General features: G+C 48.6%; 6 protein-coding genes and 1 pseudogene across 7 annotated transcripts; all 7 read right to left on the reverse strand.

The window, feature by feature from the left end:
• Positions 1 to 875: 875 nt before the first annotated feature.
• TEOVI_000392200 (uncharacterized protein) lies at positions 876 to 1805 on the reverse strand (the record flags this gene model as incomplete). Its single annotated transcript, XM_067226754.1, has 1 exon — positions 876 to 1805. One exon carries the CDS (start codon positions 1803 to 1805, stop codon positions 876 to 878), a length of 930 nt encoding a protein of 309 aa, XP_067082855.1.
• A 233-nt stretch (positions 1806 to 2038) lies between these two features.
• TEOVI_000392300:pseudogene lies at positions 2039 to 3031 on the reverse strand (annotated as a pseudogene). The gene has a single exon. A coding segment is annotated over exon 1 (993 nt).
• Positions 3032 to 10562: 7531 nt separating this feature from the next.
• On the reverse strand, positions 10563 to 10814 carry TEOVI_000392400 (uncharacterized protein; the record flags this gene model as incomplete). The annotated part of the gene is made up of 1 exon (XM_067226755.1): positions 10563 to 10814. One exon carries the CDS (start codon positions 10812 to 10814, stop codon positions 10563 to 10565), a length of 252 nt encoding a protein of 83 aa, XP_067082856.1.
• Positions 10815 to 11800: 986 nt separating this feature from the next.
• Positions 11801 to 12760, reverse strand: TEOVI_000392500 (BarP protein, putative; the record flags this gene model as incomplete). Its single annotated transcript, XM_067226756.1, has 1 exon — positions 11801 to 12760. One exon carries the CDS (start codon positions 12758 to 12760, stop codon positions 11801 to 11803), a length of 960 nt encoding a protein of 319 aa, XP_067082857.1.
• A 1848-nt stretch (positions 12761 to 14608) lies between these two features.
• On the reverse strand, positions 14609 to 16705 carry TEOVI_000392600 (WD domain, G-beta repeat, putative; the record flags this gene model as incomplete). Its single annotated transcript, XM_067226757.1, has 1 exon — positions 14609 to 16705. The coding sequence occupies one exon, from the start codon at positions 16703 to 16705 to the stop codon at positions 14609 to 14611; it is 2097 nt and encodes a 698-aa protein (XP_067082858.1).
• Positions 16706 to 17264: 559 nt separating this feature from the next.
• Positions 17265 to 18155, reverse strand: TEOVI_000392700 (39S mitochondrial ribosomal protein L46, putative; the record flags this gene model as incomplete). Its single annotated transcript, XM_067226758.1, has 1 exon — positions 17265 to 18155. One exon carries the CDS (start codon positions 18153 to 18155, stop codon positions 17265 to 17267), a length of 891 nt encoding a protein of 296 aa, XP_067082859.1.
• A 256-nt stretch (positions 18156 to 18411) lies between these two features.
• On the reverse strand, positions 18412 to 19128 carry TEOVI_000392800 (uncharacterized protein; the record flags this gene model as incomplete). The annotated part of the gene is made up of 1 exon (XM_067226759.1): positions 18412 to 19128. The coding sequence occupies one exon, from the start codon at positions 19126 to 19128 to the stop codon at positions 18412 to 18414; it is 717 nt and encodes a 238-aa protein (XP_067082860.1).
• Between the last annotated feature and the right edge of the window lie 746 nt (positions 19129 to 19874).

Raw genomic sequence — 19874 nt, forward strand, 5'->3', positions numbered from 1 at the left:
AAGCCAGTTTAAGTCTACGCTAGTTTGCGGAATTTATCAGCATTGAGCCCTACACACGTGGATGGAAGACGCTTTCCTCTGTATTGCTTCACATATTCTCATCTCTGTTCGACAAAGAGTGAGCGCCCTGTACTGGCTTCATGTAAATAAGGGAAACATCATTTGTTTTCATTCGCGTAGGTATTTTATCCAACAAAATCGGTTTCGTGTGTGTCCTATGGAAAAGGGTATAACTTTTCGCACAGATATTTTGAAATTATGCTTACCAAGGATTCTAATGTGTATCTACATGAAAACAAGGAAAGAAAATCAAGCAGAACCAGGGGTACTTATTGTCCCATGAGCAACGCGGCTGCGGCTCAGGCACATCATAAGAAATACACGATATGGTACATTCCCTCGTTTCTTTTGGGTAAGGGGGAGGTTTAATTTTTCGACATGTACACTTGTTGTGCAAATTACGCCACCCTTTAGCCCGCAACACCTGACATTATTTCCCCTTTGTCATAGAAGGATCCTCGCCACCTCTTACTGCGTGTGCTCATGGCGGCGTAGTAGGTGAGCCACCTTTGTGCCGTGTACACTGATACCCATTTCAAAGTACCCGTACCTACTGCTCCGACACCTCCTGTGCTCATCAGCGGCGCCGTACCAACGCCAGAAAGTAACTGGGAAGAGAAACGCTTACGAACAGTGGAGATGAAACGGGACGTAACAAACTCTAGCTCGATATAATTAGTTAAATCTTTGTCGCCAACTCGTATATTCGCACACGTTGCCTTGGAAAAATAAATTAAAAAGTATCAACCCCCAAAGTCCGAGGGCGTGGATACGTCACGAATGAAATCCATTCCAACACACCAAACAAGGAATGTTTACTTCCATGGAACACGCCGAGTGTCAATAAGTTCTGGCCCGCAGTGTTGTAAAAGCTGGCGAAGAGGGGGGCAGCTTACTAAATACGGTGGCACTCGAAAATACGGATTGCGCTTAGACCTTGTTCTTCTTCCTGCATCACAGAGGTACATATCTTTAGATACAGAAGACAAAGCATTCTCATCGGTATAAGGCTTTGCCACCTGATAAGGCTGAAGATCTTCCACAAAAGGTTCAGCATCAGCGAAATCAAGTCCGACATAAGTGAATTTGTCAGCTGGAAAGCGTATTGCCTCTCTGTGGTACATTGTGAACCGCTCTGCCTTGTGCTTCCACCCAACAACAACAACCGATCCCGGAAAATGGCCTGTTACTTCATAGAACCGCGCAATACTAAATAAAAGGTTTTCGTATGAGTCTCTCGCAAACTCTTCGGTAAAAATTCTCCCATTCATAATATCCTTTGCCACATACTCAGGTTCAAATATGCCAAAGAGCTTTGACTCTTTTGCAACAATATAGTAACCCAAAGCTTCACTCCTCGGTCCCGCAATACCACACGTTTGACCACCTGAAAAAATTAGAATAGAAGTGTTTATTTGATCTCTAAGAATTTCCAATCCGCGTCGTATATGGGAGGCGAAACATAAAGGTAGAACAACGCCTGCTCGCAGTTGATGGGGTTCTAGGCACCATTCGCTTTCGTTCTTCCATTCAGATGCATTTGGTGCATTCAGCACTCCGTGTCCAGGAACAATAATGAGTGTGTCCGTAGAAAGGTATTTAGGGTTAGCTTCCCTTTCTGCTGCACCACCCGGCGTGTCCGCTTGCAACAACAGTTTGGCACGTAGCACCGAAAACATTAAAACAATGAAGACAATTGCAATTAGTGGCCACGTGCGACGCTTGTTTCTAAATCGTGTTCGCATTACCTATTAGCCGTACAGTTGTTTGTGTATGCAGATGTTAACCACATCAAACCTTCGTATCTTCACCATAGTTAGGAGGAATTAAAGGAAAGAGGGGTAGCGAAACCAATATGACACCGACAACGACATCATGCACATGCACAAATGGAATCTTATAGTGACTCTGTACGTCGCATTGTCACTTCACAAATATCATAACGTAGCACAACTCGCTGGCAGCATAAGTGTATTATTCAATAAATTGTACGCTTACGGGTGTTTATAGTGTCCAGCACCGTGGTCGTTATCAAATTCTGATTTCCGGGATATAAAATTTCGAATGGGCCTAGGACAAAATCAACAGACGCCTTGACCGCTGCTTCGATAGACTTATCAAACACTGGGAAACGAGCATTCCCCATTACCCGGATGCAGTTTGCAACACGTGTAACAGCGCGCCTAATGTCTGCGTCAAACCTATCGTATGCAGATTTGGCCGACTCGGTAGCGGTAGTTGCTGTTGCTGGACTGACCCATATAGCACCATTTGTGCCAAGAACCAGATTTACGTGTATGAACTCCAAACACATAAAGTGGTGCTTGACACGTTTAACAAGAGCTGGTGAAATTAGTACCAGTAAACCAAAGTCGGATAGCTTCCCATACTTCTCTCCTGATCGGGTGTGTAAGGATATCAGGCCATCTTGAGAAACGCGCTGCACCTCGGCAACGACCAACTCCCCTTCGTCAAATATGTTCCTCATAGTAAGTTCATCACTTCGGCCCCTCCTCCTCAGGATGCCACCGGGTTCAGTGACATTAGCCAAAGGCATCACTGCATCCTGAAAGGCCCCAACATCAACACGCCATCGGTTACCACATACTTCCTTAACGCGCCCGACCACAATATCACCAACCTCTGCGACGTACCGGGAAGACATACCTTTAACTGAGACAACTCTGTCTGTTACTTCAACCATCCCATTGATTGAGGCAATAATTTCTCCACCACCCTCTTGTGCTGCAGCTGCACCGTTCGGGTTGTTGCCTTCGTAAGTGTTGTATCCTCGGAGGAAAACATGATCTTCAACGTAATCGAGTTTTGAGGGGCCCGCAGACCCACAAATGGTGTCACCTGTTATGCACGTCGGGACACTCATCACTACGAAGAGAGTAAACAAACAGTAGAGAAAACGATAGTAAAACAGAGGGGTTCGACAATGATGCATGATTTTCACAACAACGAATTAGCCGAACAACAGATTTGCGTGACAAAAAGGAAAAAATACGAACCACAGGCAAGTTAGAGGTCTAGGGGCTGTAAAGGGATGCAGGAAAATACAATTACGTGGCTGGATACGAAGCAGAGAGAAGAGTAGTGACCCAAAGTCGAAAGCAAAGTCAGAGAATACAGTATTTGCTAATGTTAATAACAAGGGAAAGAACGGCAGGAACGGACAAATTAAGTCGCGTTACTTCTTAAAGAAAAATGAGCTAAACCGACAACTTCAAGCATCTCCCCTGTGAACGCAACCCAGTTGCCGCAGTCAGACCCCAACCTCCAGTGGACAATGACAAGAAATCCTTCTGCAAAAGAAGCTGTACAGACGGCAAAGGGGTACATTGGGGGTGTAGACGGAGAGAGAGACTTTTTACCCGCATGATCCTACTTGACAACGTGTCACACCGTCAAGGGAACGCTTAAAAAATGCAGCGTATGCTATTTCAGTCGTGATTTACAATATCTATTTCCCCCTCCTTTCCAGCTCCTGCAGCAACGGACAATGAGTAAATATTACAAGGGCAGCCATCTTTGTCGAGATCGCACAGAACCCTTTAACGTCGGTGGTGCATAACACCCCACCCCTTCCTTCCCCACGAACTAGCGGATGCACACGTACCTCATTATACTGAACAGTTCAAGATCCACCACCTAAGAAGCGCTAAAACAAAAAGAAATGGGTGTGGGACCGCACCAATCGAAACGATCTTTTCAAACTGAGAAAGGTGATTGAAAGGCCCCAATACATTACGAGTGCGGTTATCTGCACCAAGCTGCGTTGACGGGAACCGCTGGCGGCAAACGACGAGGAAAGAAAGTGGCCAAAAGCACTAATGCATCGGGCATGAATAGGGAGGGGGTGATCCCACGAACCGATCACCAAAAAAGGGAACGACGTCACTTCGACGTCGTTCTCTTTCGCCACACACGCCCACGCGCATCCCCGGATAAAAAATAAGATTGAACAAAAATGAAAGGGAAGGAGGGAAAAGGAGAAGGGCAACGACGAGCCGCAGCGCATAGCAAAAGTGAGCCTCCATAAGACAGATGTGTGAAAAGGGGAGACCACCCAGTGGCCAATACTACCGTCCCCAAAACGAGGGCTGTACTGCCAGCACCACGCCACACTAGTGGGAGCTGACGGCACTCGGACACACCGCCATGCGCAGGTCCCGGGGCTAAGCCGGTTTTTAGGCCGCTTTCTGCAAAACTTGAACGAGTAGTGGGGGCTTAAGTCCACCCCTACCAGCAAAGGGCGGCGCTTTTGGTCACTTCGAGGCACCGGGAACCACCATTGGACATGTTATTTCCGACCCCCCGTCCATTAGCCTTCTGGGGCCTCAAAAATAGACAACAGCCGCCACCCCGGACGCGCGTTTTGGAATCTAAGCGCAAAGGGGCTGCCGCAGAAACCGGGTTGACATCGGTATTGGGGTCACAACGGTGGTTTAAAAGAGTGATCCCTCAGCGGGCCCTTGCCTAAATAAAAAGAAAACCGAATCGCGCCGGCGCTCGTCGAGCAAAGCTTCGCCTTTGCGGAGAGGCACCCGGCTGAACGAGTTGTTGTTGGGTTATATTCCGAGAATTTTGCAGGGGGTGGCTTCTTCGGGTCATAACATATGTACCCCACTTCCTCCTAGGATGGGTGTGTAATTTGACTGGAGAGTCGGGGAACATGAGCAGGGTGTTTTGTGTTCCACCGGTCAGGGGGCCGGGTTCTTTTTTTCATAAACGTCTATAGGTACGGGGTGTCTATTTTTGGGAGGAGTGCGTAGCCTGTTCCCTTATAGGCGTCCACGCAACTTCAGGCGAAAAATGCGGAAGAGAAAAAAAGAGGGTTGAACGACAGCGGCTTTTTACCTTTCGCTGAATATCGTTTCGTGAACTGTGTATAGTAGAGTTTCTGAATTTTTGGTCTCGCTACACTGTGTCATTTTAGCGAAATGAACTACGCAACGGTGTGGGCTTTGTTTTACATGCAGACGACAGCCGTGCCACCCGGCATGTACCTGACGCACTTGACGGACCGCTGTCTCCTGGCCATTCCCTCATGTTACGGTGGCAACGTGTGGGGGAAAAGGTGGCGCTAGCCGTCGCGGCTCGCACGGAGTTGAGATGTTGTGCAACTCGAAAACCAGCCACTTCCGTTTGTACAGCGTGGTTCTTGTAGGGGGACAAATGGTTGTTTATTTATACATTTAAGTGGCACATCAAAAGGATATGCGCGGCAGGGTTGTTCAGCCTCTTTGACAAGTACCCACAGCGGGAAACGCTTTTCGTTCCCCCTTTAAATGCGGTGCCTCCCAAAAACTGAGACGAAGGTCACTCGTGTGTGTGCATCCCTTCTCAATTTTCAAATGGTTAGCGGAAGTACGTCGCAGTCGAAAATGAGAACTGCTTCTGCCAACAAGAAACCCAACCGGGACACAAAATCGTACCACGAGTGAACGCTCAGTGGCCTGGGTAGTACTCAGCTTCTACCTTTTTATTTATGCGGGAAGGTTTAACGGCTGTGCTCCGTCTTTGCACCGCTGTTATTTCGTTGGGGGGAAAGTTTAAGGGGGGAAACTACAAAGTCTTTCAGAGAATAGGATGCTTTGGAACACTTTCCTACCTTTGAACTATCTGTAATGGTAAGGATGTTGGGAAGAGGACTTGGGAGGGAATTTCGACCGTTTTGTTTGGAGAGCGCAGTGACGCTAAGACAAAGGAGCCGTTGCAAAGGACGCGCCAAATAGCATTTAAATCCTGGGTGTAAAACGCGGGGTCATGTGCTTGCTCTGCTAAGTTTAATTTAATTTGTGCACACACGCTCATGTGCATGACAATCCAATGGGTTTGAACCTTTCGGTTGATGTGAGAAGACAGAACAGAAAGTGCCGGGTGGAACCACCAATTTTTATAACCAACGGCGCGCCACTGGGTCTACGGATGTGCCTGCAAGTTAGCAATCTGTAGAGTGTCCGTGGTGAAGTAGCAGCTGTCGTTTCAAAACTTTAAAATTCTCTGCTGAATATGTTGTACGATAGCGATGTGGAAACGTGTCATGTTATCTTGTGCCGTTTATCACACTGACAATGCAATAAGGTTCGCCAACAATTCACTGCGAAACTAAACTAGCACAACGTCATCAAAGGTGAAGCGCTAGGGGTACGTACGTGTTTTTCGTGGGAAACCATGTTTGCGTGAATTTCAGCAACACAATTGGTGTGTTCGATGAAACAATTCCATTGAAGTTAGTAACTGTTGCCTCTTACAGATTTGTTGAGGGACACAAGACACGTCGTACCGTCCGAAATTACTATGCCTTCAGCTGAGCTAAAGGGGACTTATGCGACGCTCCCTATATTATTGGTGATTTTTTCTTTAAAGTTTATGAAAGGTAAAATCTGTTACCTTTTGTTAATTGGGGAGCTGGGGACAGAAATTTTGTGTGGGTTATACAAGTCGTTTTGACGGAGATGTTAAGCATTACTACAGCTTTGATATACGCACACTGCTGTTTTCGATTGACGTGTGAAAACAGAGTGGCATGGCGTTGGGCAGTATAGCAAGCAGTAACACATCAGTTCTCGTCGTGAAGCGGTTACTCGTCGCCGTTACTTGACATCCACCCACTGTATACACAACAGTCTACCCGTTATCCTTACAAGAGCAGTTGTTCTGACCTTATCATGTGACTGTGATAGGGGCATTCTGTTATTCATCTTGCAAAATTTTCGGACCGCCGCCAAGTGACTTCTCCAAGAAATAATTGGAACACACCTCCACAGAAGTTGATGATCATTTATTTATTTATTTAAAATCACGTCACAATCAGAGGAGATGTGCAGATGCGGCAGTAGGGTAGTTGAGTTTTATTTCATGTTGACACCGAGGCACTTCAACTGCGCGAGAAGAAAATACTTAAGATGTAGTCTCGTGCTCCAAACTAGTTTGCATAATCAGTGAGAAGTATTGTGCAGATTGTGGTAGCGTTTTTTTTCTAATAAAAAAACCGCTGGGGTACCCACTACTTGTGTGTACTTGATTTGATTTGGCAACTGCCAACACTGTTTGTGAAGATGGTGGCAGTTAGGAGTTGTTCGTGTACGATCAGCTCACTGAATTTTTAACGCGATACCCGTTGTGCACACCGATTCAAGTAGAAAATGGGTGACGGCAACACCAACACGTTGCGGAACCGACGTTTGTCGGTGATGGACGATGGTTTTGCGATTCCACATGCCGTTAAACGTTACTACTCAATGCTTTGATAACAGAGGCATTGTCTTTGCTTGAAAGGTACCGCTACTGTTCTTAACCTTACATAACTAATTATCGGCCGTCTGTTTGTATTTGTTTTCAGCTTGTCCAAATCGGTTTTTGTGAGGGTGTCGTGCGATGTTGCACTCTAACACACTTGATCTAACAACGGCTGCTGTTGTCGTTTCCGTTTTGGTGCCGATCCTGCACCTCTTCGAAAAATATGTTGAGGGGCAGACAACAGCGTAGACAAAGGCGTGGTTATGCCTGATATGTGCTTATATTTTAAAAAATGCCAGCAACTGTCGTCACCCCTTTAACTTGGTGGGCCGCCGGCGCCAAGTGGTTTAATACTCGTCTTGGCGTAGGTAATGCATATTGGTATTTGCTGCTCAATGTAAACGAGCACGTTGCTGTAAGCCGTTGTTACGACCAGCATCAGGGCATGACGACTAAATTCTGAATCCCCTCTCGCTGTGTAATTGATTTCCGTGCATTTGAGAGCCGGCGCAGCTTACCGTTAACAAACGTTCACATACTCAGCCCTCTTACAGCTGTAGAATAAGTCTAGTAACGAACACTAAAGTAACACGAAAGCACAAAAAAATGCTGGTGATATCTTTTCTTTTCGGTGCCGCGAGCAACTGACCTTAAGCCGCCAGTCGAGCTTTGAGTAAAGAAGGGCAGTCGCATGAACATTACAATTTGTCCGAATTTGTTTCCTTTGTTACCACAAGTTATTTGTTGCAGTGGTCACTTGGTGAGCGGTATTCGTTTTATGATGAATGCTGTTGTTGTTTTTTTTTTGTTACTTCTCTCGAAGCCTTTGCTCACGAAGAAAATACCCAAGCTTACTCGAATTTTGTTTTGCCATTGGCGGTTACCGGGGCCACAAAGCTCGAAAGGCACAACGTGAAGGATATAGGGGGGGGGGGCATATTTATGTCCGTGATGGAGTCCATCAACGAACCAAGACCCGTTTGCATCCCTATTTTACTCAGCCTTCGGATTTGTTCGAGGTGCAGACTCAATGCGCCAGTTTATTTATTTATGCTTATTTACTAGATTTCTTCTAAGACGTTGGGAGGGTGCCACTCCCGGAATGATACCTTTCAATATCTCCTGGCAATGGCATTGCATACAAGAACGAAGCTAACGCTACTCTATACCCCACTTCTCTCTCATCAACTTTATTGTGTTCCACGTCTTGCGCAATTGCTGTTTGTAGGTGCAAGATGGGAAAGCAAAAGAAGCGGCTTCCAAAGCAAAAGCGGAAAGTCCCTATGGCAGAGCGCTCCCGTAAGCTAACAAAAAAGGGAAAACTTAAACGCCGACGCGGTGACCTGAAAATGGTCCACAATCTCGATGTCAGTTTCCCCGTGAAGCAAAAGAAAGGTGGAAAGTGGGTGAGAACGGGTGAGCGCCGCTGCAACGTACACACGGTTTGCAATTGTGTTAACCGCACGGATCCCACCAAAATGGCACGAGTGACGAATCGTTGAGGACCCACCCAACACACCTGGAGATAGCAGTAAAGTGTGTTTTCCCTGCAGTGTCAGACGTGCGCCTTCCACCGCTCACGGAAAGCGTTATGTTCCCCACGTAAGGGAAGAGGCCGCGTACGCGTACGTGGCTCAGGTGCCGTCACCTCGTCGGCCATACGCACAAAGCACCCGCAGTCACAACTCTGCGGTCAACCGTGCACCCCCGTACTAACCCATTGGCCAACCATCTCACCGCGTACCTTTTTACTTATTCAGTCCTTTTTTTTTTCTTGGTTTTAGAGTTCACTATGTAAAGGCGGTGCGCAAGCCAGTGTAGTATTCGGCGGGGATTCGAATGCGGGGAGGCTCCAAGACAGCAACCCAGCAGCAGCGGCTCGGCTGGAGGAGAACTGGAGAGGGGAAGGGAAGGGGGCGGCGCGGAAGCATCGCGGCAGCGTGGGTCTCCAAGGCTGACGTTTAGGAGGTCCGCCACGAACCCGGCACCTGTTCCCGACACACACGCGGGATTTAGAGGCAACACCCCCGCCCCGTGGATTTAGGAAGTATTGGGGAATATGCTCTAACTGGTAAAATAAAAGGGGAGCAAGGAGGTAACCTCTGGAAAGGCGATGGAAACTGTTTTCCGGGTGGCATAACCGACGTTTGGACAGAAGGGGCGCCCAAAGAGGAAGGCGATACGGGACGAAGGAACGAAGAGATAAACCGCCCACGCGGCCACCCAGGGGAAAGGGAAACCTAACTCACTGAAAATTTATTTCAAGAAGCCAGCAGCCACGCGAGCACGGGCCCTCTGGACACATAAGTTTCTCGCTTTTAGAAACTGGCAACTGAGAAAACATTTCAACTCGCATGGAGAGTTTGTCTTTCCAAAGAGGCGCGAAATTTGGGGACTGTATATGGGGGAGGAGGGCTTGGGCGCAAGGCACCGGTGTAATAGAAGGTAGGAAAGCACAACCCGAACCGTGAGCAAGATTCGCCAAGCGCGGTTCAACTCCTCCGTTGTTTCCGCACTGAAAGCGGTCGGTCACAAGCTCTCGCCCCGGCGCGCGCCGGTGGCGGTTTGTGGCTGCTCTTGTGATCCGTCGGTGGTTTAGGTGATGCGTTTTACTTCTCAAACGCGCCGTCGCCCACATTTGAATCTACCTGCCTAAACAATTGAAAGAACAGAAGGAAACGCGCAGATGGCAGCGAAGAGACCACCGGCTTAGCGCCTCGCAGTCCGCGCATCACCCCACTTCCGACCGCATTCAAAGTGGAATTTAGCAATTCTTCTTTCACACCCCTGCCGACACACAAAAAGAAAATAATAGTAATATTGACAATAATGATAATGATGAACAACCCGGGAATATAGTCAACGTGTGGCTAAAAAATAAATAAATAAAAGGGACCCTCGCACGAACACACAAGACAGCGCGTCCGAAGATTTTCGGCGACGGTTTGTGCGTCTGCGACCGAATATTCAATCCACTGTTAATCATCCTCCACACCCTCCTACTTTAACCACATCGTTTCTGTTTCAAAAGTCAACCCCTTTTTCGTTTCACATTTTTATCCATTACATGTTTCCCCCTTAATGCGCGGACCCTCACCTCGTAGCTCGGTTTACTTTAATTCATTTTACCCCCACGCACCTATTTTCCCCAGACGATCCCGTTTTCTTTCCTTCTTTTTATCCCCCCTCTTCCCGTTCCCCGCTCGCTCGTTAACGCTCGCTCCGTCGATAACATTAATTTTTCGCACGACTCACTTTGTCGCTTCGTTTCGGACTTCCTTGACGGCCTTAAGGACGTTCTTCGGTAGTTTGGCGGTGGCAAATATGAGGTTGGTGCGGCGGTCCAACTCCGACTTCAACTCATCCACCCTCCCCGATTCCTCCTTCTCGTCCCGCCTTCCACCGGCGCCTCCCGCTTGCGGTTTCGGAGCGCGGCCCGCGTCCTGCGCATCTCCCCTGCTGCCGCCGGCTTGGGGCTTTGCTGCTCCGCCTCGTCCCTTCATTTCTCCTTTGAATTGTAAATGGCACGCGGTTATTCAATTGATGTGTTTGGATAATGTGTCCGATACGCCCAATTAATTAATATTATAAGCTAGACGGTGTGAATTGCCGCGTATAACCAACTGGGCAGATGAAACTGCGCGCTTGCTTCCTTTTTCGGATGCGTGTATGTCTTAACTGACGCTTTTGCCTTCTCGATATAAAGATGATGGGCTCATGGTACAGCGCACGGGCGACAGGGAGGCCATGACAGTGTGAACGGCCATGGATGGGTGTCAGCGGCGACACAAAAACAAAACAACAACAAGTGATTGGCAAAGAGGAAGGGGAGGGGACGGAAAGAAATACGGAATAAATTGTGAAAATCGTGAAGGCCCGCCGCTTTCACATCCATAATCCCAACGCATTTCCACAAAAAAGACCACAGTACTCGGTAACGCAGGGAACGTTCAGGCTTCAGCCGATGCAAGCAATACGAATTTAAAAACACAGAGAACCTCTTTCAGCAAGGTGAAAACGCGACGAGTCCACGTGAAGACAAAAAAAAGGGCAATAAACCACACAACAAAGTGCAAGGGATGGTTTCGCACACGGTGAATCACCTTATCATTCGACTAGGGCGCAAAAATTAACAACAATACCAACTTTCCCCCCTTTAAAGAATGAGGGAAAAAAAAAAAGAAACACCCCTCCTCCCTCTTTTCCGCGCCTCTTTATTATGGGGCCAAAAAACACATATACCTCACCTCCGGTGTTGGTCAAAGCTTTTAAGACCCCCTGACGGGAGCAACAACGACTGCAAAGAGACGGTAAACACACAAGAAGAGTGAAGAAGAAATGACAAAAGGGGAAAGGGAGGAACAAAACGCACTAAACATGGGCATGTATGCCCCAAAATCTCCTCCCGCCCAGCCACCCGGAAAAGCACAGAAACTCGGGTGACGGCATGCACGTCGCGCGGAAGAAGAGGGAAGAAAAAGAGTCCTGTTCAAGAGTCCGCGAAAGCTTGAAGCTCCCGCTCACTGAAACCCGATGCAATACGTTTGTGGTAGCATATTGTCCTACAAAACTGCCTCAACGCCATTGACCCCAGAACAAACAACACAATGACCATCAACACTATGGAACTTAAGAGAATAATGTAGAAGGGTTTCTCATTCCTTTCCGGTGGGACCGGGGGCGGTGGTGGCGTAGGGCCGGGTTCTGGTCCTGGTTTTGGCCCAGGTGGAGGTTGTAACCCCGAAATGGCAACCTTAGCCGCTTCATTTCCCGCCGCCACTGCCATCGGTACCTGCTGCGCTGCTCCCTGGCGGGCCTCACTCGCGGCGCCGACAATACCCTCCAACTCCCGTAATAATTTCTCAGTCTCGGTGAGGTTCGCCCGTATGGTGGGGTCTTTCACAAACGGTAGCGCCCGTTGCATGGCGTCATTCAGCGAGTCTGCTGTGACGTTCTTTCTCTCCCTCTTGTTACATTTGTCAGTGACGTGCCGCCTAAACGAAACCTCCGTATCATCCACTAAGTGCTTGAGATACCCGTTCGCCACCTCAGCGCACTGCACAACACGCACTGCGGCATCCTTGAACTGCGACCACAGTCCTCGGACCCTTTGGATTTCTTCGTTACACAGAACGATTGCAGTTCTTACTTTGTTAAACGCGGCCAAAACAACTTCAATAGCTTCAGCTGACTGTGAGGATGCCGCCCGCAGCACGGCGGCGTAGGCCTTTCGTACTTCCATCTCCGCTATTGCCCCGCTTTGTGACGCCACAGTGGCGTTTCGGCGCACATGCACCTTCATAGAATCAACAGCATCCCACGGCACTCCATTCAATTGTTTGATTAATTCACACACGGCCTCGTCACCGTCATTCTCGGTGAGTGCCGTCCTCCCAAGCACACTCCCGAACAAGAGGAAGCTAAGATATACGTAATAAATCAAGATCATTACCTCGTTGGTCACACGATGCGCAATTAACACCGTCGCAGCGGAGACTTCCTTTCCAAATTAGCAAGCCATTCGCCACGGGAACGCACGGGTGGTACGACGAAAAGGGAGAGAAGAGGAAAGAACAAGAGGAGGGAACAAAAGTGAACCTCATGGGGCGTGTGTGTGTGTGAGGAGGTTTCTAGTGGCCACGAGCAACATGCCACACATTTAAATATTTCGCGCGCATCTGCGGCTGGTGGTCGGGAAAATTGGGGAAGAAAAAAAGAAAGGAAAAGAGCCGCCGCATCTGTATCACCTCTTGGGCTCTTTTTTTTCCCCCTCCCTCCTCGGTGCGTGACATTGTTCTGCAGCCAACCAAATCCCGTTAACACAACTTGCGCTGCTACCACCAGATGTGCCCGATAATTACTTGTGCTGACATCTAGAAAACAATAAGAAAGAGCAGGATGAAAGGGGAAGTGTTCATACGCATCGTTGAATACAATGCCACGCATATGCAAGCAAGCATACCCCATCGTAAGTGGACAGAAACTTGTGTACGGTTAAGCAAATGCGACAAAGCAAAAAAAAAAAGACAAGAGAAACCTAGCGGTACGGAGAAGGGGGCACACACATACACACCCCGGCAATAAATAACATTGTGTGACATAATTTCTTCACTTTCCCCTCTTCCATCCCTCCCTCCCTCTCCCTCCCAAAACACACACACACACACACCATCACATTCAAAACGCGCATATATATATATATATAATCTTCAGCCCGGCCACATCCAATTTGTTCACCAACGTACGCCAGCGAACCGTCTCCAGGCAATGAATCAGAGACGAAGGAAAGAGGATGGAGTTGAATTCAATCGGTTACCGGACGAAAAATAAAACAAGTGGGTGGAATTCGGCGGGAAGCGCGGGACATAAAAACAAAAAAAAATCTGTTACTGACTCTTCTTTTTGTTTCTGATGCTTCAATTTCTCGGCGTACCCGCATTTGCAAACAACAACAAATCCCTTACATTCACTTCATAAACTTACTACAACCACACACGAAAAAAATTCCGCGATGTTGGCGTTGCAGCTCCTCGAACACGGCCTACTACCACGCACGCCACCAGGCCCCTAACCGTTGTCGCTTGTTGCATTAGCACTGTTAAATTCATTTACCCTCTCCCCCTTCCCACCTGTTTAATCCCTAAACTCATCTGTTTGAACCGTAGCGAAAAGATTCAAGAAGTCATTACAGTGATAATGATTGTAATAATTATTATTATAGTAATATCATATGGCAGGCAGCGGTGAGTTTAAAACACAAAAACAAAAGGGAACACATACGTCCGTTCCAAACTTTCGTCTCAGTTTCAAATGCGCTGGCGAGACGGAGGCGGTAGTTAAGAGGAGGGAAGTATACGTTTGGGGGGATGGAGAAAGATCAGCAAAGAAACTAAAGTCATCTCAGCTTTTGTTTGCTTCTGCCTTTTCGTGCCTATTAACGTTGGGGGGAGGGAAGAGAGGGAAGAGGGAAGAAAATCGTTGTGAGCACACTGTGGCCGAAAACAGTTAATGCTCAAACGCAATATTCCTTGCGATGCTGTGATTGCCTTTCACAACCCCATTAGGGTGTAATATGATAGCAAGTAGATTCTCTCGCTTCTTCTATTCCCTTTAATACCACCTTTATAATTTAGTTACGTGTTCCCTTCTGCTCCCTCTCCAGCACTCCTTCACGTGCACTCAAACACACGCACCTCTATATTTTCTTCCATCTCAAGCCCCCCCCTGCTCATTTCAGCCAGCATTTGCCGCTGCTGCCCCACCCCTACTTCCACCTTCCTTAATATATCTTTCACAATTAATCCTCATTCACGGACCACAGTTTAAGATGATCGTCTAGCGAAGAAGTAATAAGTTTGTTGCCGCACATATCCATGTGATAGACAGTGCTGTGATGTCCCACTAAAGTCTCGCAGTGCTCCCCTGTCTGAGCGTCCCAAATCATGACGCTCCAATCGCGAGCACATGTGTAAATGTACTTGTCGCTTGTAGAGAACATTGCCTGGTGAATGGGAACCTGGTGTCCCCTCCACGATAACACGCAGCTGTTGTTGCACCAGTCCCAAACCCTAACCTCGTGGTTCATTGCCGCAGATACAATACGCGTGTCGTCATGGGAGAACTGGCAGGACCACACCGTATCGGTGTGGCCATCAAGTGAAACCTGTTCCTCATCCCTTTCCCATTCCCACACCTTGATAACCCTGTCGTCCCCACCAGACACAACGTACTTCCCTGAATCGGTGTTGCTGAAGCAGCAGTAGAATACAGCCAATGTATGGCCGCGGTACGTGCCCACCTTTGTCCCCGTGTTTCCGTTCCACACCCGAACGGTGTGATCGCATGAGCATGACACGATGTAGTCGCCATTGGAATTGTACTTCACACAGTAAACCTTGTCTTCGTGACCCTTCAATGTATACACCTTGCCGCATGTCGCGACGTTCCAAACTTTGATTGTGCGGTCGTCTGATGACGATACCACGCGATTCCCACGCGGGGAGAAGTCGCACGAAAGTACAAAACCATTATGGCCACCCTTCATCACACTGCTGGTTCCACTAGAAGTGTTCCACACACGCACGGAGCGGTCGCGGCTCGCTGTGCAGAAGCGGTCGCCTTTAGGGGCGAAAGCACAGCAATACACGGCTGAAGTGTGGCCGGTATACGTCTTGAGCTCTCGAACCTCCACGCGACCATTAGAGAACGGCTTCACCTTGAACCCGGTGGTGGTCCCGGCGGTGTCAGCGGTTACCGTTTCCGCCTTCACCTCGGTGATAGCATCATCTGCCACCACCGGACGCTTTTCTGGTGGAACACAAATGAGTTTCATGCGCTTGCCTTCTTGGGCTTGAGCCTGGCTCATCTCCACAAACATGCAGAACACGTCATCGTCATCCATGTCAATGATGTCCTCACCTTCATAAAAGGACATCGCCATCTTCCTCCCAAACTTCTTTTCCACCATCCCGGTGAACTCTTCGAAGGTTGTGCCAGGAGCAATGTGTAGCACCTTGTTCGCTGTGTTGTTCTCCTCCTGGCAGTAGACGGCAACCTTTCCACGCATCGTGCGGGACCCCGCCTGCAACCCGTCGTCATCGGTACCAGCGACCCCGCCTGTTGTATTGGGTTTTGGTACTGATACGCCTGTGCCTGTACCGGGCTCGCTTCGCAGCCTCGTGCTAAGATCCAGATCTGGTTGCTCCAGCACTTGCTTGATGAAGTTACTTATGGAATCCCGCTCCTCTAATGTCATGCTGGTATACTCTTCAATTGCCTCCATAGCGGCTGCACGCGGACGAGACGGCTGTTGCTGCTGCTCGGCCGTCTGACGGGACTCCTGCCGTCCAGCGTCCCCGGCATCTTTCATCTTTGCTGCCTTGCGGGCTGCCTTCGCCTCCTTTGCCGCAACCAACATCGACCATATCTCATCCCCACTCAAAGATGAATTTGGTAAGTTTTTTTTAAACGTCTCCACCGCTACCTCCAGCGACGCGTCGTGCTTGACAAGTAGCTCAATAACAGCATGTTGCTTACCACTGGGAAGCCCCTGATAGCTGAGTTGTTTCCCCTGAAAGGTTAGTGTCATTGTCTGCGGTTTCTCATCCACGGGTTTTTCCTCCACCGGCTTCTCAGCGGCGGCAGATTCGCTCTGTTTCTTTTTCTGTTTCTTTTCCATATAAGCCCGCTTGGCGTCGCTATATCGCTGCAATATGTCTGCACTGGGCGTATTCTGGCCCCCCTCAATGTTGTCACGAAAGGCCTGAACCACCACGTTATTATCAGCATCCAACTTGACGAGGATGTCCATGAGGTCTTTGGGTCGGTTTTCGGGGCGACCCTCATAAACAACGGGTTTACCGCCTATGACGAAGCGTAGCTTCTCCTTGCTCATTGTTGAAGAAAGCTGTGTGCTGCCTTTCTATCTTTTTTTTTATTAATTCTTTTCCGTTGAAATGACGAATTAAAACTATACGTATATATATATAAGCAGGTACGCGTGGCCTTGGTTACTTTTTCTTTTTGTGTTCGCTGTATTCAAAGAGGAAAAAATACAAATACACCAAGAGTCATTTTTTTAAAAAAAAAAACCTTCGTTACCCAATGGTTCAAGTGGTGATGACAGCCAAAATCGTACAGTTCGGTATATTAAAACACTTATCAATGTGCGACCAACCCCCTCACACCAATGGCGACAAGGAGGGAAAATGAGTGGTGAGAAAAAAGACGTCAGAGGGAATCCAAGTTCCCTTTTAAACAACAGGCTGTACACCTTACAAAACATAGTATCCAACGTTGTAGCTTGCCTACTTGTGACAACACGCCGTGTGCACAATTTACACCACACGTTTTCATTCCCTCTGTGCCACATAACATAACGACCCCCATACTGCTCCGCTCCGCACACGCACACACGCTCTCCCTGTTGGCCGCGTATGCATATGCATGGTGTCTCAACTCTCAAATGTGCTGTCAGCCGATATGTCAAGCAGAACCCTCACCAGTTCCGGGCTCTGAAAATTTTCCTCATATTGCATCATCTCGTGCCGCGTGACCCATGCGTGGTCGATAGTCTTCGGCCTAAACTCTGAAAATTTCGGTCGTCCACTTAAATACGTAGCAACGTAAATAAAGAGCCAGCTCCCATCGTTTGCGTTTGGCACCGTTGCCTGCGGTGCATTGGACCATACATAACAATCCAAACCCTCGCCGTTGTCCGTTGCAATCGCTCTCTCGGCCGCCATGCGCAGCGTTTCGCGTTCACGAAGCACCGTTTGGGGCACGGTCCACTTTCCAGAGGCCTCGTCGCGCACAATAAGGTGCAAATAGTCGTCGAGTTTACGGTGCAACGAATGACGTGTCGGAGGCGAGCTTGCGTTACTATTGGCGTTGCTGCTGCCATACGTGGCGGGGTCCCAAAGATCACGCGGGGTCACCCGGCGCTCCGGTTTGTACCGCTGCAGCACAACCCGCATGGCGTCTTGATAGAGCTCCAGTCCGAAGAAATTCGACTGGATTTGCCGCGGGTCCGTACGGTTTAGTGCGTCGATGGACTGGCCACGCTGCGCCATGAAGTGAGTTGCTGACTCGGATGACTCATGTCTGCTGTACCGCTGGTGTTCTCGTTGGAGAAGGAACGCCATTTCCATTTCCAGGGGATGCGGTGTGGGTTTTACAACGGGTTGACGATGAAGAAGATAAGCAACGCGCACCTTCGACTCACTTGCAGCCTGTTGGACCTCAGCCGCTGGCACCTGCGGTAACACAGGCGTGCGGTGCTGCGAATGAAATCCACGACACCCTGACAAAACTCGCGAAAGAGGAAGACGTGCTACCGGACGCATTTGCCTTCCTTCCACCGTCGAAAATGGTACGGAGGACCCACTCCTTTAACTACAGCAAGGAATAAAACGAGGGGAAAGAAGTGGGCAGATTTCATGTGTATAAACCAAGTAGGGATCATTCCGCAGAGGTCTCAGCATCTACACGCAGAGCAAACTCCTGCACTCCAGGTGCCCTGGTCCACGGCCGTGACGCGAAGCAGGATTTATTAGGTTCGATATGAGAACGGGGCGCAGATGCCACGCGGCATAGGCACCGTTACTCGTTTGCCCGCTCCTCCAGTGCGGCCACCCGCGCCTCCACGTCATTCAATCGTCGCATCACCGTCCCCACCATCATTCGCACCATCATCTCAAGCTCTTGCAATCGGGTTTCGAGCGCCGCCGTTTGACCGCTGGTTCCAGCTCCGTAATTAGAGTTATCGGAATACCCACCAGTTGGGGTCAGCTCTGGCAGTGGCGTCTCTTCGACTCCTGAAACACATATTGCGACGATATGGATCGCGTCCTTCGGTTTCCTTGCGAAGAACTTCAACTGCACCCGCTCACCAGGAACCACACAACAGTCGATGAAATGGAAATAGCGCGCGTCGCGGCTCAACCCCCCGACAACAGCAGTTACAGCAACCTCACCACTGGCAACGGCGCTAGCTCCTTCATGTGTCTGGACTTCCGAGCCGTCCGTATGCAACTCTACAACCCTGGCATTACTCACGATTGCAATGTGCGTCAAGCGCCTCTGCTCCCGCAACTCAACCCACGGCGCCTTTCCATCAGTCAACGCAACCACCTGTCCAGATCCCCTCGTATCCGCACTATTCGCGTTCTTTTCATTACACGTGCCTTCGGTGCCACCGGTGGAAGCAGACGCTGCAGCAGCAGTTGCACCGGCCTGCGCGGCCTCTACACTATCAAATACCAAAAGCGGTGGTGCTGGTGTCCCCCAACTGCACTGGCAGGCGCCACGCACAGTCATCAGAGCGGCTGCAAACAGGCGGAAGCAGCGGCAAACCCAAGAATCTTCCCCAAACCCTAGCACGCACACACACGCCGCTGCAGAACAGCAATAATAATGCAGGAGAGAAGAGGAATTAAAGAGAGAAGACTGTGCACATAAGAAAATCGAGAGACATCAAGGAAGAAAATAAGCAGTGAAACAACGGAAGAACACCCTCCACAAGTTAAAGCACAAATGATGATTTGATTAAATTGTCACATGCGAAGTTCCGGTCCGCTAGTCTTGTGTGACGCCCCTCTGCGGCCAACGATAAAAGTAATGACAGTAGCATTAACAGTGGGAATGGAAACCAAAAAAAAAAGCAAGAACAAAAACAACAACAACATTTGAACTAAACAAATAAAGCAACTGACCGAAGCGCGGGGCAGTTGGGTAAGGAAAAAAGTAAAAAGAAAAGAAAGGGAAAAGCATTGGAAAAGAAGTAAACGGGGAAAAGTATGAAACCCACACTTACACACACATATGTATATATTTCCGCATATAAATCCCCCCTTTCCCCCTTTTCAGGTATTTTATATGTTCACGTATAAAACATGAACACCCACGAGGAACCCCATGCAAACACATGTGCGTTGTATATATATATATATGCATATATAGATAGAAACATACACACACATAAATAATATATATAACATGGTGTAGCATATATAATGTATCTAATGCAAGTACACATCATATAAATTAATATAAATAAATAAATA

Source organism: Trypanosoma equiperdum, assembly GCF_001457755.1.
Source record: "Trypanosoma equiperdum strain OVI genome assembly, contig: ctg_842, whole genome shotgun sequence".
NCBI classification, from domain to species: Eukaryota; Euglenozoa; class Kinetoplastea; order Trypanosomatida; family Trypanosomatidae; genus Trypanosoma; species Trypanosoma equiperdum.